Source organism: Podarcis muralis, chromosome 14 (genome assembly GCF_964188315.1).
Source record: "Podarcis muralis chromosome 14, rPodMur119.hap1.1, whole genome shotgun sequence".
NCBI classification, from domain to species: domain Eukaryota; kingdom Metazoa; phylum Chordata; class Lepidosauria; order Squamata; family Lacertidae; genus Podarcis; species Podarcis muralis.
Genome location: NC_135668.1, coordinates 20,319,518 through 20,347,013, shown reverse-complemented (window position 1 = coordinate 20,347,013; position 27,496 = coordinate 20,319,518). Strand labels below are relative to the sequence as shown.

Below are 27,496 nucleotides of genomic sequence, written 5' to 3'. Positions count from 1 at the left end.
CTACACACACACACACAAAGTGCAACAATCTCCCACAAATTCCTTGGGTAGTTTTCTTAAGGGTTTTATTCGCAAACGTCCGAGAAACCCCCAAGTTTGAACAGCAAAACCAAAAGGTGAGGTACACACGAGAATAGAACACGCAGATGCCAAAGTATGGTAACTTAGAGAGCTTTCCGTAATAGTGACAAGGTAGTTTCACGTAAGGGTATAAAGGCAGTTCCCTATGTGCCTGTGACGTGGGAGGAGGGCATGGCTAGCCAACAAGAACTAGAACATTCCTACAAAGTGAAGATACACTGCAACGTTTTGCTGCAGGTCCCACTAGTATGCTCTACAGGGCCCCCCAAAAAGGGACATTAACTGAAATACTATATTCACGCATCCTGCTTTCTTTCTTTGAACAAAAGTAGGCACCAGCATGACCAGCAGGATCAGGACCTTGCTACAGGGGAAGAACCCCTTGCCAGAGGTCCTACGTGTGTGTGTGTGTGTGTGTGTGTGTGTGTGTGTGTTTATCTCCAACCTGCAGAGGTAGACTCCTGTGACCCTCCTGATGTTGCTCTGATTCTAGGCATGCTTACTCAGAAGTCTGTCCCTTTCATGGCCCCACCCCTCTTGTCAGGCCACACCCCTCTCTCTAAGCCACACCCCTTCCCAGCCTTGTTTCACGCCGTCGAGTGTTTTTGCCTTGCTGGAATGTGTCACTGAACTCTGATGACGTCTCTTGCTTCTCTGGAACGAAGACAGAAAGGGGCATATGTAGAAACAGGTGTACTCTACAAAGCTATATTTTCCTTCTGGCCCTTCATGGCACTGACAAGAGGTTGCCCAGGGGTGAACATAGCCCTCAGGCTGGAGAGTTTCCCCACCCCATCCTAATCTGTAAACACTGGATTTACTAGGAGGCAAAGCCATTGTGGGGTGAGGAGACCTTATTCTAGTAACTACTGGGAATCTCCCATCGGGACTGGGAATCCTTTGGCAAGATGCAGCGACCACAGTACAGACCCAGCTGAGCACAAGACAGTTTTGCAATCTCATCCATAGATCTCAGCCTGAGCCCATTCCAAAAATCAGATGACCAGACAGAAAAACAACACTAAAACTCAGGAGGGGTTTCTCTACCACTGGATTAGACGGGCAATGGAAGTGGAAGAATCTTAGAATCAGCACCAAGTCCACTCCAAGGCTATTCTGTGGGGCTGTGCATCATTCCTCCCCTTTTGTTACAAAAATGTAAAAACAAAAACAAAAAACCAAAGCCCAAGAGACACACAAAAAATAAAACATACAATTAAAACTGCCCCCTGAGACTGGCCCTTTAAATAATAAACTCTAGGTGGGCAACAGAAGGATATTGTCCATTGGTGCACAGTGTCCATACATTGGCCTTCCTTCAGCTCATCTTGTAACAGTAGACTCCAAACTTGCCAACTTTGGGGAAGCCAAAGCTTCTGACCCCAGGTTCCGGGGGACCACAGTTGGGCCGGGGTGAAGTGATGGGGTAGCGCACACTAGCATCAGCCAACCAGCCGGCATCACAACGGTCCAAATTAGAGAGCTTCCATGCTGAATAAAGTTGGCCCACCTTGGCAATCTCAGCCCCATCGTCCTGGCATGCTTGCTTGGCTTCCTCCAAGGTGAGCTGCTCGCGGCCGGAGAGATAGTAAACCGTTCCTGTTGGGAAGGGGGCAGAGAAAGAGTTATGGAGCAATGCAGGAAAATCCCAAAAGAGATCCACTTACAGATACATGTCCTGCTCTTTTTTCCCTGTTTGGTTTATCTGGGTTATACTGAATGCTAAGTCCTGCTCAGAAATGACTCATTGAAGTTAATGAGGATGACCACCCTGGGTTCATTCATTTCAGTGGGTCTAATCTGACTATGTAAGAAGGCTGTTGGGTCAGGCCAATGGTCCATCTAGTCCAGCATCCTCTTCTTGCAATGGCCAAGCAGATGCCACAAGCATGACCCCAAGCACAAAGTCCTCTCCCTTCCTGTGGGTTCCAGCAGCCGGCATTCAGAAGCATCACTGCTTCCGACTGTGGAGCCAGAGCATATCCAACATGGCTAGTCGCCATCGATAGCCCTCTCCTCCATGAATTTCTTTAGTCCTCTAGGACTAGCATAGGGATGCGGGTGGCACTGTGGGTTAAACCACAGAGCCTAGGGCTTGCTGATCAGAAGGTCGGCGGTTCGAATCCCTGCAACGGGGTGAGCTCCCATTGCTCGGACCCTGCTCCTGCCAACCTAGCAGTTCAAAAGTATGAAGTGCAAGTAGATAAATAGGTACCGCTCCAGCAGGAAGGTAAACGGTGTTTCCATGCGCTGCTCTGGTTTGCCAGAAGCAGCTTAATCCTGCTGACCACATGACCCAGAAGCTGTACGCCAGCTCCCTCGGCCAATAAAGCGAGAAGAGAGCCGCAACCCCAGAGTTGTTCGCGACTGGACCTAATAGCCAGGGGTCCCTTTACCTTTACCTTTAGGACTAGCATTGGCTATCACCTTGGGTTTGCAGACCCCAAACAATGGTCATATGGTAAAGCAGGAGTCACCAGTCTTTTGCAAGCCAGAGAAAATGTTGTGGGTGCTATACATGTGCTACAACCATGCATGCACCACACTACACAAAGCACACACACCCCATGCACCACAAGGACATATGCCAGCGTGGCCTAATGGTTAGCATGTTGGACTAGGACCTAGGAGAGCAGGGTTCGAATCTCCACTCACTGGGTGACCTTGGGCCGGCCACCATCTCTTAGCCTAACCTACCTCACAGGGCTGTTGTGAGGATGAAATGGGGAAGAGGGGAACCATGTACACCACCTTGAGATCCTTGGAAAAGTGATATATAAATGTAATAAATAAAAACAAACAAATAAAAATACGCTCTCACTCCTCCTCTTCTTCCCTTCCTTACTCCCTAGTTACCCTTTAGCCTTAGCTTTTTGCTAGCCTAATTGGGGAGTTTAGAAGGATGCTGTTCTTTCTTGGAGATTATATTGTGGAGAGAAGATTCTGCTTCTTTCAAGCCTAATTATAGCTATGGAGAATCTGATCCCTCCCACGGTAGCAGCCAAGAAGCAGAGAAACAATTAAAAGTTCTTACCACGTAATTTATTAATATTCGCAGGAAGAGACGAAGGAATGCAGTCTTCCCTAATAATGGCGAATAAAGTCCCACTCCCTATGTCTCTATTATACGTCACCCCTGCGTTGGCTAATCTGAGCTTTCTGCTTCTGAGCTCTCTGTTCTCCTACTCTCAAGGCCCGCCTGGTCCTGGGAAAGGGGGGATCAGGAATGCTTTCCAAAGACATTGAGTCTGTCAGTGTCAGCTTCATTCCGGAGCTGACAGAGGCCGGGAATCAAAGCAGGCAAAGGGAGATAAGGACACTGGAATGTGAGCTGGAATATGAGAGAGAGGAGGGGCAGCCGAGTGGCATAGCTTCAGAGAACGGAGAGCAGGCAGCAGATAGCAAAGATCCAAATAGCAATCTTAGCTCAGAGACAGAAGGGGAGAGGCCGAGAATAGCTAGCCCAAAAACTCGAAGGCGCGAAAAGGTCAGTGAGAGGAGGGGGAAAGAGCGGAAGCGAAAGGGTTTTTTCCCCTGTTGGAAGAAGAGGAAAGGGCGAAGTTTAGACTCAGCAACTGCAAACTTGGAGTCAGACACGGAGTGAAGGCGCTCCGGAGTATTTTATGTGTTTGAGCAATAAACCTGAGATAATTACTGCCGGTGTCTCGCATCTGTGGGAGACCCAAGCCATTACAGTCAGCGGTCTCTCCCCTTGTGCTTCTTCTTCTTGCTGTTCCTTTTCCAAAATTTCCCAGTTTCTCCCCTCTGCAGCCTCTGAACTACGGCCTTCTGCAAACCGCTGTTCTAAATCTATACTGTCCTCCTGTTCTCGGGAAGGTTCAGGAGAAGGGGGGGATGGTACCACCGTTCCTCCTCAGTCCAGTCCCTGACACAAGGGGGGGACCCTAAAGGTGTCAGGTAAGCCTCTTTGAGCACATGTCTGCTTGTGAGAGCCATGCTGGTAGCCCGTGCAGGACAGGGTTATCAAGACAACTACAGCACAGAGGAGAAAACACAGCCTAGGGGAACACAAATTGTGCTTTTCAGTACCGAAGTCCATGAACAGTTACAGGGAGTTAAATGGAGAATTTAGACTCCAGAACTCATCTTCCCTTTAATGATTGTTCTTTGTAGTACGAATAAAAAGCATACTCAAAGCAGCACACAGCATTTACAGCATTTCATTAAAACCCATCAAATGCAAAAGCGAAAGGAAAGCTACCCAAATCCATTAACTACCGTAAAATGAAGCTCAGGGTGAAACAATCAACAGGAGTGAGATGAATTCCAACCCCAGCTGAAAGCCAGGTGACGGTTTTAAAAGCTCAGATGAGAGGGAGCCAACCTAGACTTATCTTGGGTAGGGATTCTGCAGGCTGGGCGCCTCTAAGAGTAGCAAGATGCCTAACAAGGTTTGTGATGTTGAGCTGAATGAGAGGTTTAGCTGTATCTAAAAGGTCCCAAGTTCCACACCAAGGACATCTCCAGCTTGGCCAGAAAGGTCTATTGCCTGTAACTCAGGAGAGCGGCTGCAGGTCAGAGTAAACAGAATCAAGCTAGATGGATCGAGTCCCAATCAGCAGCCTAGAGCAGGCATAGGCAAACTCGGCCCTCCAGATGTTTTTTGGGACTACAACTCCCATGATCCCTAGCTAACAGGACCAGTGGCAGGGGATTATGGGAATTGTAGTCCCGAAACATCTGAATGGCCGAGTTTGCCTATGCCTGGCCTAGAGACTGTAGTTTGAACTAACGATAGTCCTCAAAGGCAGTCCCATGCTCGGTGCATTACAGTATTATTATTATTATTATTATTATTATTATTATTATTATTAAATTGAATTTATATTTATTGAATTTATATACCACCCAGGGGTCTCAGGGCAGAATAAATTCAAGATATAAAACCACAAAATACCTAATAAAAATAAAAACAACAACCCAATAGCCCCCCCCCAAACAAAAAACATTTTTAAAGGGCAGGGGATCTAAATCAGATCAACCAAAGGCCTGGTTGAAAAGGAATGTTTTTGCCTGGTGGCTAAAGGTGTCTAATGAAGGCACCAGGCAAACTTCCTTGGGGAGAGCATTCCACAGACGGGGAGCCACTGCAGGGAAGGCCCATTTCCGTGATGCCACCTTCCGGACCTCTCGAGGAGGTGGCACACGAAGGAGGGCCTCAGAAGATGATCTCAGGGTCCGGGCAGGTTCATATGGAAAGAGGCCAGAAAATCGGAAATCGCCAGAGTGGGAACATACGGCCAGGCCAAAGGGGACATGCCCAGCTCCACCATCTTCCCATCCCTCCTTTAAAGTAGCCTGCCTGGTGAACGATGGCAGAGAACAACTCACCTTTCAGAGCAGAAGAGAAACAGAAGACGTCGAAATGATGGAGGTTCTTGTGGCGCTCTCCATAGTTCCGGAGGCCAGGGGCCATGTGCTTCCCTCCACAGGGCTCCCGTGGCACAGTGATGGGGTACTGGGCTGTGCCGTCCGTCAGCCAGCCTGCATTGCACCAGTCAAGGCCCTCCATCCAGGACTTAAAGAGCTGCTCAAAGGAGGCCATCATGGCATCCTGGTCCTCGCAGGTCTTCTTGGCCTCATGGAAGTTGAGCTTGTAGCGCCCACGTTGAGGCTGGTAAGGGAACACCACCCCTGGGGAAAAGAAAGTTGCCGAGTGAGTACAGGAGGAAGGATCACTTACTGAGGTGTGAGGAACCTATGGCCTTCAGAAGTTGCTGGACTCCAGGCTCCCATCAGCACCTGCCAGCTAGGCCAACAGTCAGGGGTTGTCAGGGACTGGGCAGAGGAGGAATGGTGGAGACCGCCTACCCATCCTGATCTTTCCAGGGAGGAGGAAGAGGAAGACAGTATAGATTCACAACAGGGGGTTGAGGGAAGTCACAGCTCAGAGGCAGATGATGAAGAAGAAGAGTTTGGATTTGATATCCCGCTTTATCACTACCCGAAGGAGTCTCAAAGCGGCTAACATTCTCCTTTCCCTTCCTCCACCACTACAAACACTCTGTGAGGTGAGTGGGGCTGAGAGACTTCAAAGAAGTGTGACTGGCCCAAGGTCACCCAGGAGCTGCATGTGGAGGAGCGGAGACGCGAACCCGGTTCCCCAGATTACGAATCTACCGCTCCTAACCACTACACCAAACTGAGGGGGAAAACTGGGTAATCATGAGAGAGCCAGAGCAACACCTGGCTGACACGTTGTCACCAGAAAGCATTCCAGGCCCTCCATATCCCAGAACCTGGCGAGCCTTAAAAGTAGGAGAGCAAAGAGCTCAAAGTGCACATTGCAGCACCCGTAGAAGTGACGAATGAGGAAGTGGGAGAGGCAGGGGGTGGAGATTCACTCGGTACAATGCCATTATCCAAGAGGCTAGGTTCTAGAGCCTCTCTCTGTAAAGTTTGCAATAAAAAAGGACAATAAGAAACTTTCCCTTGTCTTTATACTGTCCTGGGCAACCAGCCGGCAGCTGCTGACAGCATCCTGACAGGGATGTTGGGAGCTGCAAGCCTGCAGCATCTGAACTACACATTTATAGAAGTCATGGATTCCCAGTCATTTGTTAAAGGTGCTGAGACTTGTTAGGAGGCCCCTATTGCCTTCTGAGAGCTCCGATCCCCAAAGCAGTTTTAGCAACCAGTCCCTCTTGCCAGGAAACTCTGGGAATTGTATCTCTGAGTTTCTGTCCCCAAGAGAGGTGCACACAAGGCCTTTGGCTTCTTGTGAATTGCTGCAAAAGAACATTTAGACAAGTCTAAACAAAAACTGGGACACACATTTTCATGGCCCTCTATGGTGTCTCGTTCACCAGATGTATTGAGTGTTAACTCTGGAAGTATGGTGCTGGAGGAGACTCTTGAGGGTCCCGTGGACTGCAAGAAGATCAAGCATCTTAAAAAGCAGAGACATCACCTTGCCGACAAAGGTCCGTATAGTTAAAGCTATGGTTTTCCCAGTAGTGATGTATGGAAGTGAGAGCTGGACCATAAAGAAGGCTGATCGCCAAAGAATTGATGCTTTTGAATTATGGTGCTGGAGACTCTTGAGAGTCCCATGGACTGCAAGAAGATCAAACCTATCCATTCTTAAGGAAATCAGCCCTGAGTGCTCACTAGAAGGACAGATGATGAAGCTGAGGCTCCAATACTTTGGCCACCTCATGAGAAGAGAAGACTCCCTGGAAAAGACCCTGATGTTGGGAAAGATGGAGGGCACTAGGAGAAGGGGACGACAGAGGATGAGATGGTTGGACAGTGTTCTCGAAGCTACTAACATGAGCTTGACCAAACTGCGGGAGGCAGTGGAAGACAGGAGTGCCTGGTGTGCTCTGGTCCATGGGCTCACAAAGAGTCGGACACAACTAAACAACAACTGGAAGTGTATGCTCAATTCTGACCAAACTAAACTTACTAGAGCAAAATATAGAGCAGGAGGGGTCTCGATGTGAAATATATTGGCGTTATTTTCAACTCTCCTACCCCACTAGTGAGCTTTATGGATAAAGAGGGATTTGCCCTCATGTAGGGTTGCCATATTTCAAAAAGTGAAAAACCAGACACAAAAGTTGTTGAGTTTTTTGGTTTTTTCTCTGGGGGGTGGGGGGTGGGCAGAGTGATGTTCTGATTTTTTTTTTTCGTTATTTTCAACAGACAAATCCTGGATATGTCCAGGAGTTCCCCTATAGCTTCTTGTTTGCCACTATGGGATCTGGGATGCTAAACTAGGTAGTCTTTGTTCTAATTTGTTGGTTGATTAATCATTATAATAACAAACCTACAGTAGGCTTCATTGCGAACCGACACAGTACAATGGTTTTAAAAAGAGAAAACGCTCATCTTTCAGTCCATTTAGTCAAACAACATACTGCCTGGCATCACAGAAATATATAATCACAGGATGGGCTCCTCACATGGGGAGGGGGAAAATGCTTAATGTATTCCCACAGAGCCTTTCATCTTGGATGAAAGAAGAAAGATTTTAAAAAAAAAACAACTGAGAAAAATGACAGGCTACTGGTGACCTCTGGTGGCCAGAGATATACTTGGCAGTTCTGGTAACTGCCTCCAGACTTCTTAGAAAATCCCAAGGAATTTACCTGCACAAAGGTGGGGTCCTGTTTATTAGGAAGCGGGAAAAGGACAGTTTCATGGGTGTAGCCGGGGGGCACAAATATTATTGAAAAGCATTGAAAGTACTCAATTATTTGAGGTCCCCATCCCCCCAGCTAGCAGAAGCCAGCCCCGCACAATGCCCTATTTACAGGGTATTTTTACCAGTGATTTCCCTAGAAAAACTCAGCAAGTTTGATTTCCTTAAAAAAATCTTTCGCTCCCCCCACCCACTCAAAAAAACCCAAAAATCCTGGTTTCATTCATGTTTCCAAATAAAATTTGAGAGAGTGATCAAGGAACATTCAGTTCGCCATCTGCTTTGTGGCTTCTATCTCATGCTGCTGATGGTTAGGAAGATTTGTCAAGCATCCATAATATTAAGTTGTTTGGGAAGTCTAGCATCAGAATGTTAAGTGGGGAAGCATCCATCACAACAATAGTGCTGTGTAAGTATGGGATTTCATTTTATTTTATTTTTTCTGAACTGTTGATCACCTTCCACATATATGTCCCAAGATTATGTACAAATCATAATAAAAACAGCAAAAAAAAACCCAACAGTTAAAAAGAGCAAGTGATTTTTTTAAGCCCACCCAGGTATTTAGAAAGCTAGTGTGTGTTTAAACCTGTTTTTAGCTTATTGTTTATCTTGATTTTTTGAAAGCTTCTAATTATTGTTGCTAACTCTGCTTATTGATAATTTTACTGTATCATTTTTTTCTGTAAGCCACTTTGAGGTTTGTTTGTTTGGTTGGTTGGTTGTTGTTGCTGTTTTACAATCAAGCAGCGTATAAATTTTATGAAATAAATTAAATAAGTAAATAAAAACAAGACAAAGTAGACACCCATGGCTGAGACCAATTCATTCAGCATTTCAGAACAAAACAAAACAAAAGTTTTCAGTTGTTTCCCAGAAAGTACAGCTAGCGAGTGCCGGTTGTTATTTCAACAGGAATGGTATTCCAGAGAACAGGGGCAATCACACTAAAAGCCCAGTACAGAGTTACTGCAGAACGGGCTTCTGAGATCTCTGGCTTTTCCATCCTGTCCTTCTCTCTTTACTTCCTCTCCATCTCCAGTTTGAATCATTTGTCCTACTCTTTTCTGCTAAGAAAGGAAATATATGCCAAACCGCTTAAGTTGCATTATCTAAAATAGTGGTGGGGGACCTTAGTTTCTTTTTCCGTGATCCACAGACCATTAACACATTGCAAAATCAGTTGACAATGACAAATGATAGCACGAATTAAAATATACATAATACAGCTTTAAAAACACAAAATTAAAATATTAGACACTGTGTGTGAGGGGGGGATGGGGGGAGATCAGATCTCAATTAGGGCAGGAAAAAGTGGGACACGCAAACAAAATATCTGTTTTAAACTGATTGCAGAGAGAGAGAGAATGTATACGTCAAGCAATTGTTAAAGAGGTCTAATGATGATATCTGTATTCAAGAACTTTGCCACTTGCTCTGCAACTGCTTCGGGGGCCCAATAAGTCAAAGTGATCCGAAGACACACAGAGGAGCAAATAATAGGATATATTAGATCTTTCCCAGTCCCTTAAGAAAAACTACAATAGAAAAGTACATGCAAGATAGATGCCCCTTCAGCATTGTTGCAACAGGCAGCATCTGTTGTTCTTTGGGGTTTTATTATATCTGCCATGGAATAGATTAGAGGGGAGAACATTGAGCCTTACCAGAGAGGAAGCTTCCCTGTATTTATGGAAGATTAACCATCCCAGAAGGGATGCAGGTGGCGCTGTGGGTTAAACCACAGAGCCTAGGACTTGACAATCAGAAGGTCGGCGGTTCGAATCCCCGCGACGGGGTGAGCTCCCGTTGCTCGGTCCCTGCTCCTGCCAACCTAGTAGTTTCAAAGCACATCAAAGTGCAAGTAAATAAATAGGTGCCGCTCTGGCGGGAAGATAAACGGCGTTTCCGTGCGCTGCTCTGGTTCGCCAGAAGCGGCTTAGTCATGCTGGCCACATGTCCCAGAAGCTGTACGCCGGCTCCCTTGGCCAATAAAGTGAGATGAGCGCTGCAACCCCAGAGTCGGTCATGACTGGACCTAATGGTCAGGGGTTACCTTTACCGCCCCAAGTCTTCATGCAGGACCCTAAAGTTCTGGAAGATCAGAGACTTAACCATTGGTTTGGCTCCCTTTAATTCCCTGCTTAGCAGGTATGAGGGTGAAAGAGCAACTGAGCTAACTTTATGCACCGCAGCCTTCAACCAAGGTGATTCGAAAGAATCAAACATGGTCTCGGAGCGAATGAACTGGGAGTGAGCACAAAGCAACAACAGAGCCACAAATGGATGGAATAAATCCACAAAAAGCACCCCCAATGAATTCAAGCCAACTTCCAGTTTAAGAGTAGCTCCAGAAACCCACCTGGGAACCCAAAATATTAGGCTAAGGGAAAAGTTTGAACTTATGGTAAGGAAACCAAATTGGTGCCCTAGAAAGAATCTGGGAAACAATTCTGGCTCTATAAAGCCAATATAGCTACTGGAAGGGGGGAGAGGAAATCCACCCTTTGTGGCAGAGGGGATGTGAATTTTCGCTCCCACATTTTCTTATGCTTTGATCCAGGTGAATATTTCCCATACCCTCCTGCCTATAGCTTCGTAAAACCATACGCCCAGATATTGATACAAACCATTTTCAGGCTGAGGGCCACATCCCCTTGCGGGCAACCTTACCAGGGGCCACATGCCATTGGTGGGTGGAGCCAGAGGCAAAAGTGGGTGAAGCAACGCATATACATTTTAGCTTTGTAGAGCAGCCTACACAGGCACACACTATCTTTCTATCCTCCATAGGTAAAGGGACCCCTGACCATTAGGTCCAGTCATGCCCGACTCTGGGGTTGCGGCACTCATCTCGCTTTATTGGCCGACGTACAGCTTCCAGGTCATGTGGCCAGCATGACTAAGCTGCTTCTGGCGAACCAGAGCAGCACACAGAAACACCGTTTACCTTCCCGCCAGAGCGGTACCACTTGGATGTGCTTTCGAACTGCTAGGTTGGGAACGAGCAACGGGAGCTCACCCCGTCACGGGGATTCGACCTTCTGATCAGCAAGTCCTAGGCTCTGTGGTTTAACCCACAGCGCCACCCACGTCTATCCTCCATACAGGCAAGCAAAAGGCAGGATTCAAGAACACTCTTGGAAGATGCAAAGCAGAGTGAGGCAGCAGCATTGCTTGGGGAGAGTACTGAGGGCTAGACAGAGAGGCTTGGAGGGCTGGATTTGGCCCCAGGCCTCGGCTTCCTCCCCACCACGATCCAGAATATTTCAGAATTTGGTTTGAATTTGGATTATGAATGCACCGTCCCACTCACCTTGGAGTGCTAGCTCCACAATCGCGCTCTCATCTTCCAGACCATCGATGACCTCGCAGCGGTACTTGCCAGCGTCGTGCAGGCGCAAGTCATCGATCACCAGGGACGCTTCCTGGTCAGGCGCCTGCTGCAGGGTCGTGCGCCCCCGGAACGCCCCAAAGCTCCGCTGCTTCGACCCAGACGCCACCAGCACATCCTGATCTTTGGTGTTGTCCTCCCGCAGCTTGGACCACTTGACGCGGATCTTCCGCGGGATGTCCAGCTTGGGCACATAATGATAGCGGCAGGGCAGCACGGCGCTGGCGCCACGGTACGCATAGACGGCATCCGGGGAAGTCTCGACCATCAGCCTTACAGCACGGAATTGAACTGCAGGGGTTGAAAAACAGGGTATGAAATACAGTGGTACCTTGGTTCTCAAACGCCTTGGTTCTCAAACGCCGAAAACCCGGTAGTAAAAGTGTTCTAGTTTCCAAACATTTTTTGGAAGCCAAACGTCAGATTTGGCTGTCGGCTATTGTTTCCGGGGCACCTGCACCAATCAGAAGCTGCACCTTGGTTTTCGAACATTTTGGAAGTCAAACAGACTTCTGGAACAGATTAAGTATGGCACTTTTGAATTTGCTATTTATTTTGCGTTTTTGAGGCGTTTTCTATTACAGTGGTATCTCTAGATGCGAACGGGATCCGTTCCGGAGCCCCGTTTGCATCTAGAAGCAAACGTAACTAGTGACGGCACATCTGCGCACGCACGCATCGCTTTTCACCGCTTCTGCGCATGCATGTGACGTCATTTTGAGCATCTGCACATGCGCAAGCAGCGAAACCCGGAAGTAACGTGATCCGTTACTTCCGGGTTGCCGCAGAGCGCAACTCGAACGTGCTCATCCCGAAGCACATTCAACCAGAGGTATGACTGTAACTTGTTTTTGTGACTGTATGGAGCCCAGTTCAGCTACTGATTGTGTGACTGCGGAAATGGATAAAAGCCCCCCATCCAAACAATGACTACCATCAGTGCAGGTAAGAAAAAATAATAATTTTAGTTTTTATCATCTACAATACTGTCTTATTTATTTTATAGTATACAGTGGTGCCCCGCAAGACGAATGCCTCGCAAGACGGAAAACCCGCTAGACGAAAGGGTTTTCCGTTTTTGAGTTGCTTCGCAAGACGATTTTCCCTATGGGCTTCCTTCGCAAGACGAAAACGTCTTGCAAGTCTTGCGATTTTTTTTCGCTTCCCCCCCACCTTTTTCTAAGCCGCTAAGCCGCTAATAGCCTTTTAGCAGCTAAGCCGCTAAGCCTTTAATAGCCGCTAAGCTGCTAAGCCGCTAATAGGTTTGCTTCACAAGAAGAAAAAAACCGCTAGACGAAGAGAATCGCGGAACGGATTCTTTTCGTCTTGCGAGGCACCACTGTATTACATTGGTTATTGCTTTCATTTTATGGATCAATGATCTCATTAGATAGTAAAATTCATGTCTCCCCTCGCCTTACCCACTTTTTTGTTATTCTAAACTATAATGCCACATGAGCAACGGCATTCACAACCCAAACACCCAAGGTGCCCATTAAGACTGGTAGGGAGGCCAACAGTAGGTGGCGCCAGAGGCAATGCCAAGCAGAGTCAACTCATTCCGGTTTTGCCCTCCCTGCCGAGTGCTACAAAGGCAACACCAAAACTTAAGAAAGGGAAACTGACAGCCAGGTCCTAGAACAATGCCGCAGTATGATTGGTCCACAGGAGCCACCCAATCCAGCTCCAGGTGGAAATGAATCCGCAACCTGATTGGCCTATAGGAGAATCCCAGAATTAGCCAATCATGTGCGACCCATTGTGTAAATAATGTATATAAAGCAGATATTGGGGGGGGACTTTCATTCCTCACTACTATGAGCTGAATAAAGAGCATGAAATCCACACTCGACTCCGAGTATATTTCAGACCAAGTGAGCTATTCCAGGTCCTGACTTCTACTGGGTCTGCCACAGCCTTCCAGCCCAGCCCAGCTCCTTCAAGTTCTCCCTCTTCAGGTGCTGTTTTGCTTTGTTTTCCCCCCTTCCCCCTTCTTACCTTCTTCGTCAGCCTCTCCTTTGTCACTCATGAACCGGTCATAGTAGAAACCATTGTAGAAAGGGAGGCCGCAATAGCAGCTGCTTGCCTGCAGCAGCATCACAACCAGCAGGAAAAGCATCACTTGCGGGAGATTGCAGAACAGAAGCCTGTCCATCAAAGGAGGGGAGAGGGGAATTAGCAAACTGGTTAATGCACAGAGACTGTTGTATGTGAGGGAGGCAACTTACACACACAAACAGAGAGAGAGAGAGAGAGAGAGAGAGAGAGAGAGAGAGAGAGAGAAATATTTAAAAGACAACACTTGCATAAATTTTGCACATACAAATTTGTACGTATAACTCACCATTTAGAAATAATTAGTGAAATTTGAAACGGGGGGGGGGGGGGGGAGATGCGACTCTCACCAGAGCAGGATTGGTGGCAGCCACAGTGGCTGCCCAATCTAATGTCCGGTTGCTAAATTAGTGAATACCGTGGTACCTCAGGTTAAGTACTTAATTTGTTCCGGAGGTCCGTTCTTAACCTGAAACTGTTCTTAACCTGAAGCACCACTTTAGCTAATGGGGCCTCCTGCTGCTGCCGCCGTGCTGCCAGAGTCCGATTTCTGTTCTCATCCTGAAGCAAAGTTCTTAACCTGAAGCACTATTTCTGGGTTAGCGGAGTCTGTAACCTGAAGCGTATGTAACCTGAAGCGTATGCAACCTGAGGTACCACTGTATACAAAACAACTACAGTTACACGGACTTGCATAGAAGCATGGAATTCTACAATTGGAAGGGACCATGTGGGTCATCTAGTCCAACCCCCTGCAATGCAGGAATCCTTTGCCCAATGTGGGGCTCAAACCCACAACTCTGAGTGTCTGGATGCTGTCAGTGGCTCCCAGCTGGTTGCCCAGGAAAGTATAAAGACAACGGAAAGTTTCTTACCATCCTTTTTTTATTATTTCAATCTTTCCAGAGAGAGGCTCTAGAACCCAGCCTCTTGGATAATGGTGTTGTCCCGAGTGAATCTCCACCCCTCGTCTCTCCCACTTCCTCATTCCTCATTCTCATCGTCTCCTCTATGGGTGCTGCTAAGTGCCCTCTGTCTTTGAGCTCTTTGCTCTCCTACTTTTAAGGCTTGCCAGGTTCTGGGAGATGGAGGGTCTGGAATGCTTTCTAATGACAACGTGTCAGCTGGGTGTTGTTCTGACTCTCCCATGATTCCCCAAATTTCCCCCTCATCTGCCTCTGAGTTGCGACCTCCCTCAAACCCCTGTTGTGAATCTATACTGTCTTCTGCTTCCTCCTCCCTGGAAAGGGTTAGGTTGGGAAGCCAGTCTCCACCATTCCTCCTCTGCCCAGTCCCTGACACTGAGATTAAGAGTCTCATGCTCTACTGACTGAGTTATCCTCAGACCTCACTTCACAAGGCTGGAGCATATGTATACATACACACACACACACACACACACACACACACACACACACGTTGCAGTCCAAAGCACACTTTCCAGGGAGTTAGTGCTACTGAACCCAGCAGAGCTTACTTTTGTGTTTTTTATTTTTTTATTAGTTTTTTATTAAATTACAAGAAAATAAAAAGAAATAGAATCAAAAATCAATACATAAAACTGTAAACACATATGTATTTTCCAACATGCAGACTAGAAAAGAGACGAAAGATAAAAGAAAACGAAAAAGAAAAAAAATACTTTTCATAATCAATAATACCAACTTTATACTTCAAACATTACAATATATAAATCCTAGTTAAAATATTCTAAAAGACTTCCACTGCATTCTCTTAGTTTCTAGTTCACCTTTACATCTATTCTTCAGTCACTTCCTTTCCTTGAGTTCTTTCATAGTCCATCAAATCTTTGTGTTCTCTGTATTCTTCACAAGGTTAGTCTAAGCACAACCAAACTTTTGTATTTGAGCCCTGCTTGTGTAAATATTCATTTAAGCATTCCCATTGTTTCTATACCGTAGTTTTGGATTTGTGCCTTATTAAATCAGTCAATTTTGCTAACTCCAGATACTCCCATAATTTACTTAACCATCCCCTTTTTGTTGGGATATTATTTCCTTTCCAATAACTGGCTACCAATATTCTCGCTGCTGTTGTTACCAGCAGAGCTTACTTTGGAGTAAACACGCTTAACCTTGCGCAGGGTTAGACTGAATCACAGAAGTCTGTGCAAGCTCCTCTCTGGCCTACAGAGGGCACTTGATACCCACAAAGTTCCCTGCTTGCTCCTCAGCTCTGGAATTTGACTTCTTGGCCCCCTGCTTAGACAAAAATTTACAACCTATTTGAAACCATCACTGCTGCTGCTTGGAAAAGGAGGGGGCCTTGCAGAGACCCAAAACTCCCCGCTCTTCCAGTCCTTTCCCATCATTGCCACACATACCAGAAAATCCACACACTCAAGCTTTCAAAGAAAGGGTCATATAGCTCAGTGGCAGAACATCTGCTTTGTGAGTGAGAGAGATCCTGGCATCTCCAGGTAGGGCTGGGATATGACTCCCTGCCTGAAAACCTGGAGAGCTGCTGCCAGCCAGTGTCCAGGCATGGCCAAACTTGGCCCTCCAGCTGTTTTGAGACTACAATTCCCATCATCCCTGACCTCTGGTCCTGTTAGCTAGGGATGATGGGAGTTGTAGTCCCAAAACAGAGCTACATGGGCCTTAAGTCTGATTCGGTATAAAACAGCTTTCTTTCTTTTTTGTTAGGGCGTTTATTAATTTTCCAATAAAAAACATCCAATTAACATATCAAATCACAATCCAATAAAAAACTAAAATAAAAAAAATCAAATTGTCTTCCAAATTATAATCTTGAATTATAATCTTGAAACAGCTTTCAAACTCCCAATTCATCGCATCTAAGGCTGCTGTCTCAGCCACGGACGTTTTGAAGAGATGTTAAACTCTGCAATCATTAACACACACAGCAAGATAGCAAACTCGGGTCGTGAGTTATGATTGCTATGTATTTATCTTTTACAGTGGTACCTCAAGTTACATACGCTTCAGGTTACATACGCTTCAGGTTACAGACTCCGCTAACCCAGAAATAATACCTCGGGTTAAGAACTTTGCTTCAGGATGAGAACAGAAATCGTGCTCCGGCAGCACGGCAGCAGCAAGAGGCCCCATTAGCTAAAGTGGTGCTTCAGGTTAAGAACAGTTTCAGGTTAAGAACAGACCTCCGGAACGAATTAAGTACGTAACCAGAGGTACCACTGTATTGCATTTATACCCCACCTGGTTCTTCAAGGAGCTTCAAGGTGGTCACATGGTTCTCCTCTTCCCCATTTCATCTTCACAACAACCCTGTGAGGTTGGTTAGACCAAGAGATGGTGACTGGCCCAAGGTCACCCAGTGAGGTTCATGGCAGAGTAGGAATCCAAACCCTGGTCTCTCAAGTCCTAGTCTGACACTCTAACCACAACACCACAAAGGGAACTACCGGGAAATAAGGAGGCAGTAGCGGGGTGCTCAGGGGACTCCCCGCCCCTCCATAACTGGCAGAAGTCAAAACATCAGAGAGAGAAAACGCCATCATGTACCTATAGCAGCAAAACCGGATTCCTTTATCTGCCCCAGCTGCAACAAAACATGTCTCTCCCGCATCCATCTCAAAAGACTCAACAGGCACTGTAACTCTTTGACTGTTTTACTTTGCTCCCAAAGTCAAACCGTTTATCTGCCATCGTTTCCCAAGACAGACAGATGCCAACAACAACAAAACAATATTGAGAGTGAAAAATTCTATGGGAGTAATTAAAAAAAAAAAGTAGCTCAATGATGTCTGAGCATGCTCAGTGACCACAAACTTCCAAGGGTGAGAGAGGGATGGAAAACCGGGGAGTTGACTCCTTCAGAACACTCCACACCGCATTATTTTTATACTGCCGTTAATTATTTCATTGCTTATGCTCCCTTCAACACAAGGTCCCTGGGCAGGCTACAGCAATTTAAAAATGCAATCAGTTTAAAGCAAATATTTTGTTTGCATGTTCCACTTTGTCCTGCTCTAATTGAGGTTTGATCTTCTGTCTGTCTGTCTGTCTGTCTGTCTGTCTGTCTGTCTCTCCACCACTTACTTCTCGAAGACTGTCCTATTACATTACTCACTATGAAAGCGTAGTCTAGCAAGCTCATACCCATCACATTTTGAAGACCAGGCAAAAGATTTAAGCAAATCATTCCCTCCGTTTCCAATATCCAGAGGTCCAGGCAGGTAATATGTCAATGGAACAGCACTGCAGACAAGGAGATGGTTGGTTGTTGGTTGTTGTTGTTGTTTAGTCGTTTAGTTGTGTCCGACTCTTCGTGACGCCATGGACCAGAGCACGACAGGCACTCCTGTCTTCCACTGCCTCCCGCAGTTTGGTCAAACTCATGCTGGTAGCTTCGAGCACACTATCCAACCATCTCGTCTTCTGTCGTCCCCTTCTTCTTGTGCCCTCCATCTTTCCCAACATCAGGGTCTTTTCCAGGGAGTCTTCTCTTCTCATGAGGTGACCAAAGTATTGGAGTCTCAGCTTCAGGATCTGTCCTTCCAGTGAGCACTCAGGGCTGATTTCCTTCAGAATGGATAGGTTTGATCTTCTTGTAGTCCATGGGACTCTCAAGAGTCTCCTCCAGCACCATAATTCAAAAGCATCAATTCTTCGGCGATCAGCCTTCTTTATGGTCCAGCTCTCACTTCCATACATCACTACTGGATGGTTGTTGGTAGGTTTGGGGAAACCCCAAGATTTGCAGAAGTGCAAAAGAACTATTTTGTGGGGTGTGACCTGACCTGAGACACCAGGGTTCGGATCCTTTCACTAAGGAGTGAAATGCCTGAATAAGAGCTGAACATGCAAAGTAGCTACAGAATGCTGACCGTCTGTTGGATGGGGAGGGGGACTGGGAGGGAGGGGAAATGGAATAGTGCATGCTAGAGGAGGGCTTGGGTAGGTGGCATCCTGTGCAGAAACACTCCACACTGCAACATTTTGTTGCGGCTCCTAGTAGTTGTTAACAACTGTGCATTTAACACAGAGTTAATGGAGTTAAGGCAGGCATACCCAGGCAGGTCAAAAAAAGGTTTTGAATTAAAACTGGTGGCTCTTTTCCACTGATATGCCAAAAGTGGTTTCTTTTCAGGGTGTGGAAAAATGAGCACCAGTAATTTATCTAACAAAATTTGAGTACTGCAGAACTGTAAAGGAAACCTCTGAGCGGTTTTCAAAAAATGTAAAATAGGCATTAAAATGATTGCTGGAAGTCAAAGTAAATAATAATAATAATAATAATAATAATAATAATAATAATAATAATAATAAAATTTATTTATACCCCGCCCTCCCCAGCCAAGGCTGGGCTCAGGGTGGCTAACAACCAATAATAAAAAATTGAATGAATACAACTTAAAAACAAGATTAAAATACAACATTAAAACAATTAAAACAATTAAAATGCAAGTGTGTGAGAGAGAGAGAATCAAAAAATAATTAAAAACTACCTGTAATCTGTAATTACAGATTAAAACATATGCCTGGGTAAGCTTGCCTAAATAAAAGCATTTTTAGCATGTGCTGAAAGGAATACAGGGAAGGTAGCTGCTTGATGTCAATAGGCAGGGAGTTCCAGAGGGCAGGTAAGACACTGATTCCTTACGAATGTAGAATGAACATTGTGTGGCACTTGCAATAGTGGCAGCCCTGCAGGTGCTTTCAGAAAAGCATGCCCCTCTGTGGGTGGCATTCAACTAAGTTTAACACAGAGAATACCCAGTGAAATTAATGACCATGGCTAAGTTTGCGCCATTAATTTCAATATGTGGTATTCAATGCTGGTCCTACTCAGAACACCCACTGAAGTTAATAGACATGACTAACTTTGATTCATTAATGAGTCTACTTTGAATAGGACTTAGTGGAATGCAACCCGTTCGGTCTAGTCTAAGTAAAACATAGTTGAGTACCACCCTGCAGAACAGCCATGTCGTAATGCATGACTACTCAAAAGTAAGTGTCATCAAGTTCAATGACACTGCTGCTTAACAACATATCCCTGTGCATGTCTACTCAGAAGTATGCCCCATTGAGTGAAGTAGGAGCTTACTCCTTTGTAAATTGATGCAGGATTGTGCCTAAATCTCTGTTCCGAGCATGCAAAGGTTCTGAAGCAGGGAATGAGATGGCCACCTATCAGGGATGCAGCAGTTTTCCTGCACTGGCAGGGGCTGGTCTCGATTCCCTTCAAGGTCTCAACTCTACAATTTCACGTTCAGAACAGGGGATCATGCAGAGAGACAATGGGCAGCCTCCTCCAGGGAGCCTTTACACATTGGTCCACTGGATGAAGAAATGAGGCAGGATTTCTCCCCGCTTCTGGTGGAGACAGACTGAAAGCAACAGCGAAAGACCAGACAAGCAATTCACAGTGAGGTGCAGTTGGCATGCCTGGTGTGTGGATGGATCTGTGCTCCCGGCTCACAGGAGCCTCAATTTCTCACATCCACACCAGCAGTCATCCTGTAGCCCACTGGTGCATAACTGTATGCTACAAAATCAGAAGCCGCATCCTGCCTACATTGGGTTTCCAAGTCAAACCTCCATACTTAGAGGATTAGCCGGGACTTGTCTTAAAAGAACAGGGTGGGTGATTTTGAAACACAGTGTGAAATGACTACTAAAGTGAGCACTGTGGCAACTTGAACCCCTGCACTCTGGCTCAAGGTTATCGAGAAGTCTCCTGGCCAGCAGGAAGCACCACTCAGTTTTTATGTATCGCCTTTTGTATAACCCGAGTGTCGTCTACAACACAATGCTGAGCACCACTGACAGAAATTGTTCTGTTTTCTTGCATTCCATTGAATTTGCCTATTGCCATATAAATTTCCCCCAGCCTTCTGCCTTTATTAAGTTCTTACATTTATTATTTACACTTTACCTCTGAGAAGCTTAAGAGTCTCCTCATTTCCATTTATTATTACAACAACCTTGCAAGGTTGGTTAAAGTGACTGATCCAAGGGTATGCAGCGAGCTTCCTGGCTGAGCAAAGCTCTGAACCAGGTTCCCCAGTCCTAGGGTGGATCTACACACAGCGGGGGGGGGGGCGCTATAAATACAGTGGTACCTCTGGTTGCGAACAGGATCTGTTCCAGAGGCCCGTTTGCAACATGAAAAGCGTGCAACCTGAAGCGCCATATCTGCACAGGTGCGCGGCACGATTTGGCGCTTGTGTGCATGTGCGAAGTGCGATTTAGCACTTCTGCATATGTGCGAGCAGCGAAATCCAGAAGTAACCCTTTCCAGTACTTCTAGGTCGCCGTAGGACATAACCTGAAATAACGCAACATGAAGCAAACGTAACATGAGGTATGACTGTAAGTCAGAAATTAAATTGTTATAACAAAAGAAAAAAAACTCTATGTAAAAATCACATAGAATTTTTTTTTTTTGCTCTCTGCCGCCATCTGGTGTTGCATGTTTATAACACATTGAAAACGTTGTTGTTTTTACTAATGTAGCTAAGTCCTCAATCCAACCCTAACTGTGCCCCAAGTCAAATTTGCTCTGCATTTTTTGAAGGAGCAGACACCAAAGAGACCAGAGAAGAGGTGTTTCTGTGAGAAGCACCCAGTAAGGCATGCTACAAAATAAGAAGCCATATCTTGCCCAGGAAGCTGCATGCCTATTGTCCGAGGGTAACTTAAGTGAAACGTGGAACGTGCATATACAGAATCTATACCTTAGATCCAAAGATGCTGATGACAAAGAGTGGGTGGGCATGCCCTGCTTGAACAGTTTCTGGAACCATATGGGGCTAGCCACTGTCAGATTACACAGACCTTATCCTGACCCGACAGAGTAATTTTGATGTTTATATATGCTGTCAATTGAATCATTTATCCCTTCACTCAATCCAACACTTCTTACAATGCCCCCTCTTTGTTCTTCACTGGCTTCTCTTTCATCTCTCTCTTGAGCTTCCTAATTCCCACCAGAAAAACTCGCTTATAGGGGGAAAGGAAAACTCCTGTTACAGGAAACTGCCCCAGGACCCTATCTCTCCGCCAAGCTTACATGGGTCTCCTTACAGCCTCTTCCTGCATAAAATGCTGACTGTTCTTCCAGCCCCTTCCCCTACCTAAACAAGCTGGGGATTTCCTTTACAATCTGCCCCCCTCATCTAAACTGAGCCGTTATGATGCTTGCTCCATAGACCAGATTACATAAATCTCAGTTTAACGCTGACCTTCCCAAAAACCTTCTGTGCCCAGATCAACAATTATAATTTTTTGGTGTGTGCTGTGGTGTGCCTTTAAAACACAAGAATCCAAAAACTTGGATGAATTCGCTCTGTGTGGTTTTTTTATCCTGTAAGGACAGCATCTACAGGGGTGAGTTGCACAGTGTGAATCTGTGCAGATTCTTCTTGGGCTGTACTTCAGATAGGGAGACCGAGTTTTTGTTCCACCATATCTTCCATTATCACTGAAAAGGAAGAAGAATTAAATGGGAGGAGTGGCATTTGCCCTGAATTAGATACACTGCATTTGGGAAGGGCAAATCCATAAATTTTGGGCTTGTTCAGTTTCCCATTATTCTGATATTAAATCTGAATCTTCACATCAGTCCCCATGAACAGTCATTGCCACTTTACTGGAAATTTCTACTAACATACATTATTTTTTCATGCAAGTTTGCCTAAAGGACAGATTTTTGCAAGCAACCTTCCCAACCGTAAGGCATTCTATCACAGAATCACAGACTTGTAGGGCTGAAAAGGGACCACAAGCATCATCTAGTCCAAATCACTGCAATGCAGGTATGTTATCTTCACCAATAGACAGATTTTATGCATATTTGTCACTCTTGGCTGGGGAACTGCACTGCAAAGAAGTGCAAATGATTGTCATGCATTGTTTCAGGAAGTTCAAATTAAGCAAGTTTGCCTCTGAATGCAAATGGAACCAAACTCCTACCCCATCCCACGGCTGGATACAGTCCAAACCAAGTCCAGCGTTTTAAGCCCGCCATGATACCAGCAGGAAAGTACAACATATGCTCAAATCTCAGCTGCTGAAATCCATGTCAGGTGGATGTTAGTCATTGCATCTTTCCTATAGCTGAGGCAGACTGCGAGAACTTCTCAAGGCTTCCGTATTTCACAGCCCAATCCAAAGGAAGGTTACTCAGAAATAAGTCCCATGCAATTTCAAAGGAGCATCTTTCCGAGTCTGCACTGCAGCCTACGAGATGTCATCAAAACCTGGAAGTAAGCTCACCTAGGAATCTATGCTGTCAGGTGCAGAAAGGACAAAGTAGCTTGCATACTTCTAAACTGGGTTGGAAAAGGTAAGATTTTGGAGAGATAATGACAGCATATGGAAAGCAATATATTAAATAACAATGACAATTTAAAGTGTTACTATGGAAGAAGTCCTCCATTGGTCTTCCGCTGTGGGAGCATGACCCTACTCAGTCGCAGCCTGACCCAAGGTGAGTCGAAACAGCAGCTCTACTGCCAGTAGCATACAAACATTTGGAACAGTGTTTCCAGATGCATGTTTGGGTTAATCGTCTGGAAAAGGTTGAAAGGGACTACATCCCAATGAAATTTCCGTGTGCTTAGGTCTGACAGCGGTTCTCAACCTGTGAGTCCCCATATGTTGTTGGATTACAACTCCCATCATCCCTGAGCTCTGGCCTTGCTAGCTAGGGGTGATGGGAGTTGTAGTTCAACAACATCTGGGGACCCACAGGTTGAGAAAGGCTGGCTTAGGAACAAAGTGTAACTGTTAGAGTGCTGGACTAGGACCTGGGAAACCTAGGTTCGAATTCCCACACAGTCATGGAGCACACTGGGTGACCTTGGGCCAGCCACTGCCTCTCAGCCTAACCTACCCCACAGGGTTGTTGTGGGGATTAAATGAGGAGGGGGAAACCATATGCACCCCCTTGAGCTCCTTGGAGGAAAGGTGGGATTTACTTGCATTAAATAAATACAATTAAAATAAATGTTGGGCCATTCATTCACCTAGCTCCGTTCTGTCTGCACTGACTGGCAGCAGCTCTCCAGGCTTTCAGGGAGAGGACATTCCCTGCCCTACCTGCAGATGCTGGGGATTCAACCTCGGTCCTCCTGTATGCAAAGCAAATCTCTGTTGCTGAGAGTCACTCCCCTCCAATTCCACTTTTTTAAAATTAAGGGTGTCAATGCAGGAAAAAAATTGGGACCAAAAGCAAACACAACATCCTAGCCAATACATATATTTGCTAATTAAAATTAATATACTTCTATCCCACCTTATACACATTCCAATGGGCAATAAGAATCCATTTATAATCAGAGTCTTTTTAAGTCTCATGGAAATGGAAGGAGACTTAGTAATATTCACAGATATGTTCTACAAAAGACGGTATCTCCCAACTGCCCAAAGTCCCCATGAACCATTTATGGGAAGCAGTAGATTCCAGGAGTGGCTTTACACATAGACCAGAATTTCAGGTCTCATCTAGCAAGAAGGAACAGGGATGGAAACCATCGCATACCTACATGGGAAAAAGTCCCAGTTTGACTTAACAGTTAAGCATACATGCACAGTCCTCCTCACATAGAATCCCAGGAGAGAGATCATCCTTTTCTAGGGCATCAGGTCATGTGTTTGCTAAAAACCATATCACAATGCACATACTAAACTAGCAGAGTTCATCTGAGCTGACTGACGGTATAATCCAAAGAATTTTGTAGCAAATCAGCTGTGATGAACTCTGTTAGTTTAGGATATGCATTGTGATGAAATATTACAGTTTGGCAAGTTACAAGTCTTCCTTGATTACCCGGGACATATTTGTTGAAACTGTAAAGGGATCGCCTTCACAGTACCTTTAATCATGCCTGTTGCATTCTTCCTTTCCTTTCAAAGATGCACTTTGAAGCTCGTTCTGCTTTTATATGTCTTCATCCCTTCAACATTACCAGCTGTTTGGGCAAATTCGCATGCAAAATTGGGCCCATCCATAAAGGCAAAGGGACCCCTGACTATTAGGTCCAGTCGTGGCCGACTCTGGGGTTGCGGTGCTCATCTTGCTTTATTGGCTGAGGGAGCCGGCGTACAGCTTCCAGGTCATGTGGCCAGCATGACTAAGCCGCTTCTGGCAAACCAGAGCAGCACACGGAAACGCCGTTTACCTTCCCACTGGAGTGGTACCTATTTATCTACTTGCACTTTGATGTGCTTTCGAACTGCAAGGTTGGCAGGAGCAGGGACCGAGCAACGGGAGCTCACCCCATCGCGGGGATTCGAACCGCCAACCTTCTGATCGGCAAGTCCTAGGCTCTGTGGTTTAACCCACAGTGCCACCTGCGTCCCTTGGCCTTAATATAGATAGTGAACCCCTTGTGTTTCCTTTGACTACCCCTCATCTACGTAGGGTTCTCCTCCAACTCCTGCTGTCCCACATTTTCTGCTCCCTAAAACTGGAGATACCCTGTGCAATCAGTGTAGCTCTCCAATTCTGATTTTAAAAGCATGGCAAACCTTTGAATTTAGAAGAATATGTGGGACAGCAACAGTCAGAGGAGATTTAAAGAAGACTCAAGGGGTTCACAATCCCATAAAGCAGCAGGTATGGACAGGGTTGTGTTTAACAGCACAAGCCTCTCCATGTCTACTCAGAAGTAAGCCCCACTGAGTTCAATGGGCTCTCCTCCCAGGTAGGGGTGGGATAGGATTGCAGTTTAAACCAGTTCTTGATGCAAAGGTAAAAACGAGCCCGTAAAAATGATGCAAAGGTAAAAATGGACATTTCCACTTTGCTTCCTCATCCGAACTCACATCACATCAGCTGTATTCACACTTCGAGGCTTGAAACCAGTTTGTGCTTAAAATCAAGAACCAGTTAAGAAACAGTTAGTCCTTAAGGCTGCAGTCCTGTGCACGCCTACCTGGGAGTAAACCGTATTAAACTCAGTCAATGGGACGGTACTTTGGCAGAGACCTGGACGAGACTGCAAGTCCGTCCGTCCAGAATATGCACTGCATCGCCTGACCAACAATCACAGAAAATGCTTCTTTTAGCTCTGGGGAAGCGGCTGGAATAATTTCTCTTTTACACTTCGCTATGCCCAGAGCTCACCTCCCAATCACCACGACGGCATTGATGGCATGCTCCAAGTTTGCATCCTACTCAGAGTAGACCCTCTGAAGTGAACGGGCATGGCTCACTAAGGTCCATTCCTTTCGATGGGTCTACTCTGAGTGGGACTGAGGTGGAGCCACCCCTTCTGGATTTTACGCCTGTCCCATCAGTTCCTCCCTTCCACCCCCTCCCCATAAAAGAAAGAAATCCTCTCGTTGTCAACATGCCTCCAGGACATGTTGGCAAAAGGGCGAACTTCCTAGAGCCGTGCATTTAAAAGCTTCTGCACACTTGCCCCCCCCCCCCAGCCCTGCCTCTTCCAAGCGCTCCATCCTCTAGGACGCAAAGCAGCGTCCCAGAGGATAGAAAGAAAATCTCTCTCTTTTTCCCCCCTCCCCAACACCCCCAATCCTGAGTTCCTCATTCCAGGAATCCCAAAACTTACAGATGAGAGCCAAACCAATCTCCTGGTCGAGGGAGAGGCGAGGAAAGGCAGACGCTGCGGGCTTGATCGCTCACTGCAGAGTGAGTGAGGAAGTTGAGCTGAAAGTTTAATGAAATGTGTAAAAGGGAGGGAGGGGGACGAAAGGGGAGCAGTCGCGGGCCGAGCCTCTGGGCTTTAAGGACAGCCTCTTAAAGGAGCAAGCACGCCTCTTCCAGTCCCCCGTGCCTCAAAGCAGGCTGCAGAAATGATGGAGATAACCAAGAGAGGGTACCCAGCCCTCCTAGAAAGACTGGCGCATCCTGCATATGTAATCGCCTGCTACTCGTTTCGTTTTACATATTGTTGTCCAGGGTTTCTGGAGTTTGGAAACAGGCGTGGGAAATGGTGGTCCTTTGGGTGCTGCTTGACTCCCATCAGCCCCAGCTAGAAGTAAGGGACGAATAGGGACATGGGTGGCGCTGTGGTCTAAACCACAGAGCCTAGGGCTTGCCGATCAGAAGGTCGGCGGTTCAAATCCCTGCGATGGGGTGAGCTCCCGTTGCTTGGTTCCTTCTCCTGCCAACCTAGCAGTTTGAAAGCACATCAAAGTGCAAGTAGATAAATAGGTACCATTCCGGCGGGGAGGTAAATGGCATTTCCGTGCGCTGCTCTGGTTTCGCCAGAAGCGGCTTAGACATGCTGGCCACATGACCCGGAAGCCGTCTGCGGACAAACACCGGCTCCCTCGGCCTATAGAGCGAGAAGAGCGCCACAACCCCAGAGTCATTTGCAACTGGACTTAACTGTCAGGGGTCCCTTCACCTTCAAGGGACAAATAGTGGGAGTTGGGGGGTCCCACGACATCTAGAGTGGCACACACTCTCCATCCTTGCTTACCAAGAGGGGCAGAGCTATCCATTATTATTATTATTATTATTATTATTATTATTATTATTATTATTATTATTATTTAATGATCTGCAAAAGGTCTCTGCCATTATGAGCCTACAATCAAAAATCTTCCTTGGGGATGAGAAGAAAATCACAAAGAGAGAGAGAGATGTAGGCAGGGATGAGCAGCAGGCGCTTTACAGAGGTGTTTAAAGGTCCATGTTCTAACATAATAATAATAAATAACAACAACAACAACAACAACAACAACAACAACAACAACAGTTTATTACTTTTAGCCCACCCATCTGGCTGGGCCTCCCCAACCACTCTGGGCTGCTTCCAACAGAATATTAAAAGCACCATAAAACATAAAACATTAAAAGCTTCCCTAAACAGG

The 27,496-nt window shown here is 46.1% G+C and overlaps 1 protein-coding gene across 1 annotated transcript; it reads right to left on the bottom strand.

The window, feature by feature from the left end:
• Nucleotides 1-48: 48 nt before the first annotated feature.
• On the bottom strand, nucleotides 49-26,378 carry HAPLN3 (hyaluronan and proteoglycan link protein 3). Its single transcript, XM_028705914.2, has 5 exons — nucleotides 26,227-26,378; nucleotides 13,641-13,789; nucleotides 11,565-11,933; nucleotides 5,434-5,736; nucleotides 49-1,680 (listed from the first exon to the last, which is right to left on the bottom strand). Exons 2-5 carry the CDS (start codon nucleotides 13,759-13,761, stop codon nucleotides 1,400-1,402), a joined length of 1,074 nt encoding a protein of 357 aa, XP_028561747.2. The 5' UTR covers nucleotides 13,762-13,789; nucleotides 26,227-26,378; the 3' UTR covers nucleotides 49-1,399.
• Nucleotides 26,379-27,496: the final 1,118 nt, after the last annotated feature.

Bases quoted from the DNA above. Each gene is read 5' to 3' on its own strand.
- HAPLN3 (XM_028705914.2), bottom strand. From the start codon at position 13,761: ATGCTTTTCCTGCTGGTTGTGATGCTGCTGCAGGCAAGCAGCTGCTAT. The intron at 5,737-11,564 runs GTGAGTGGGACG...TCTTTTCCCCAG, and splicing joins TGTGGAGCTAGCACTCCAAG to GGGTGGTGTTCCCTTACCAG. The intron at 1,681-5,433 runs GTGAGTTGTTCT...CCTTCCCAACAG, and splicing joins TTTCTCTTCTGCTCTGAAAG to GAACGGTTTACTATCTCTCC.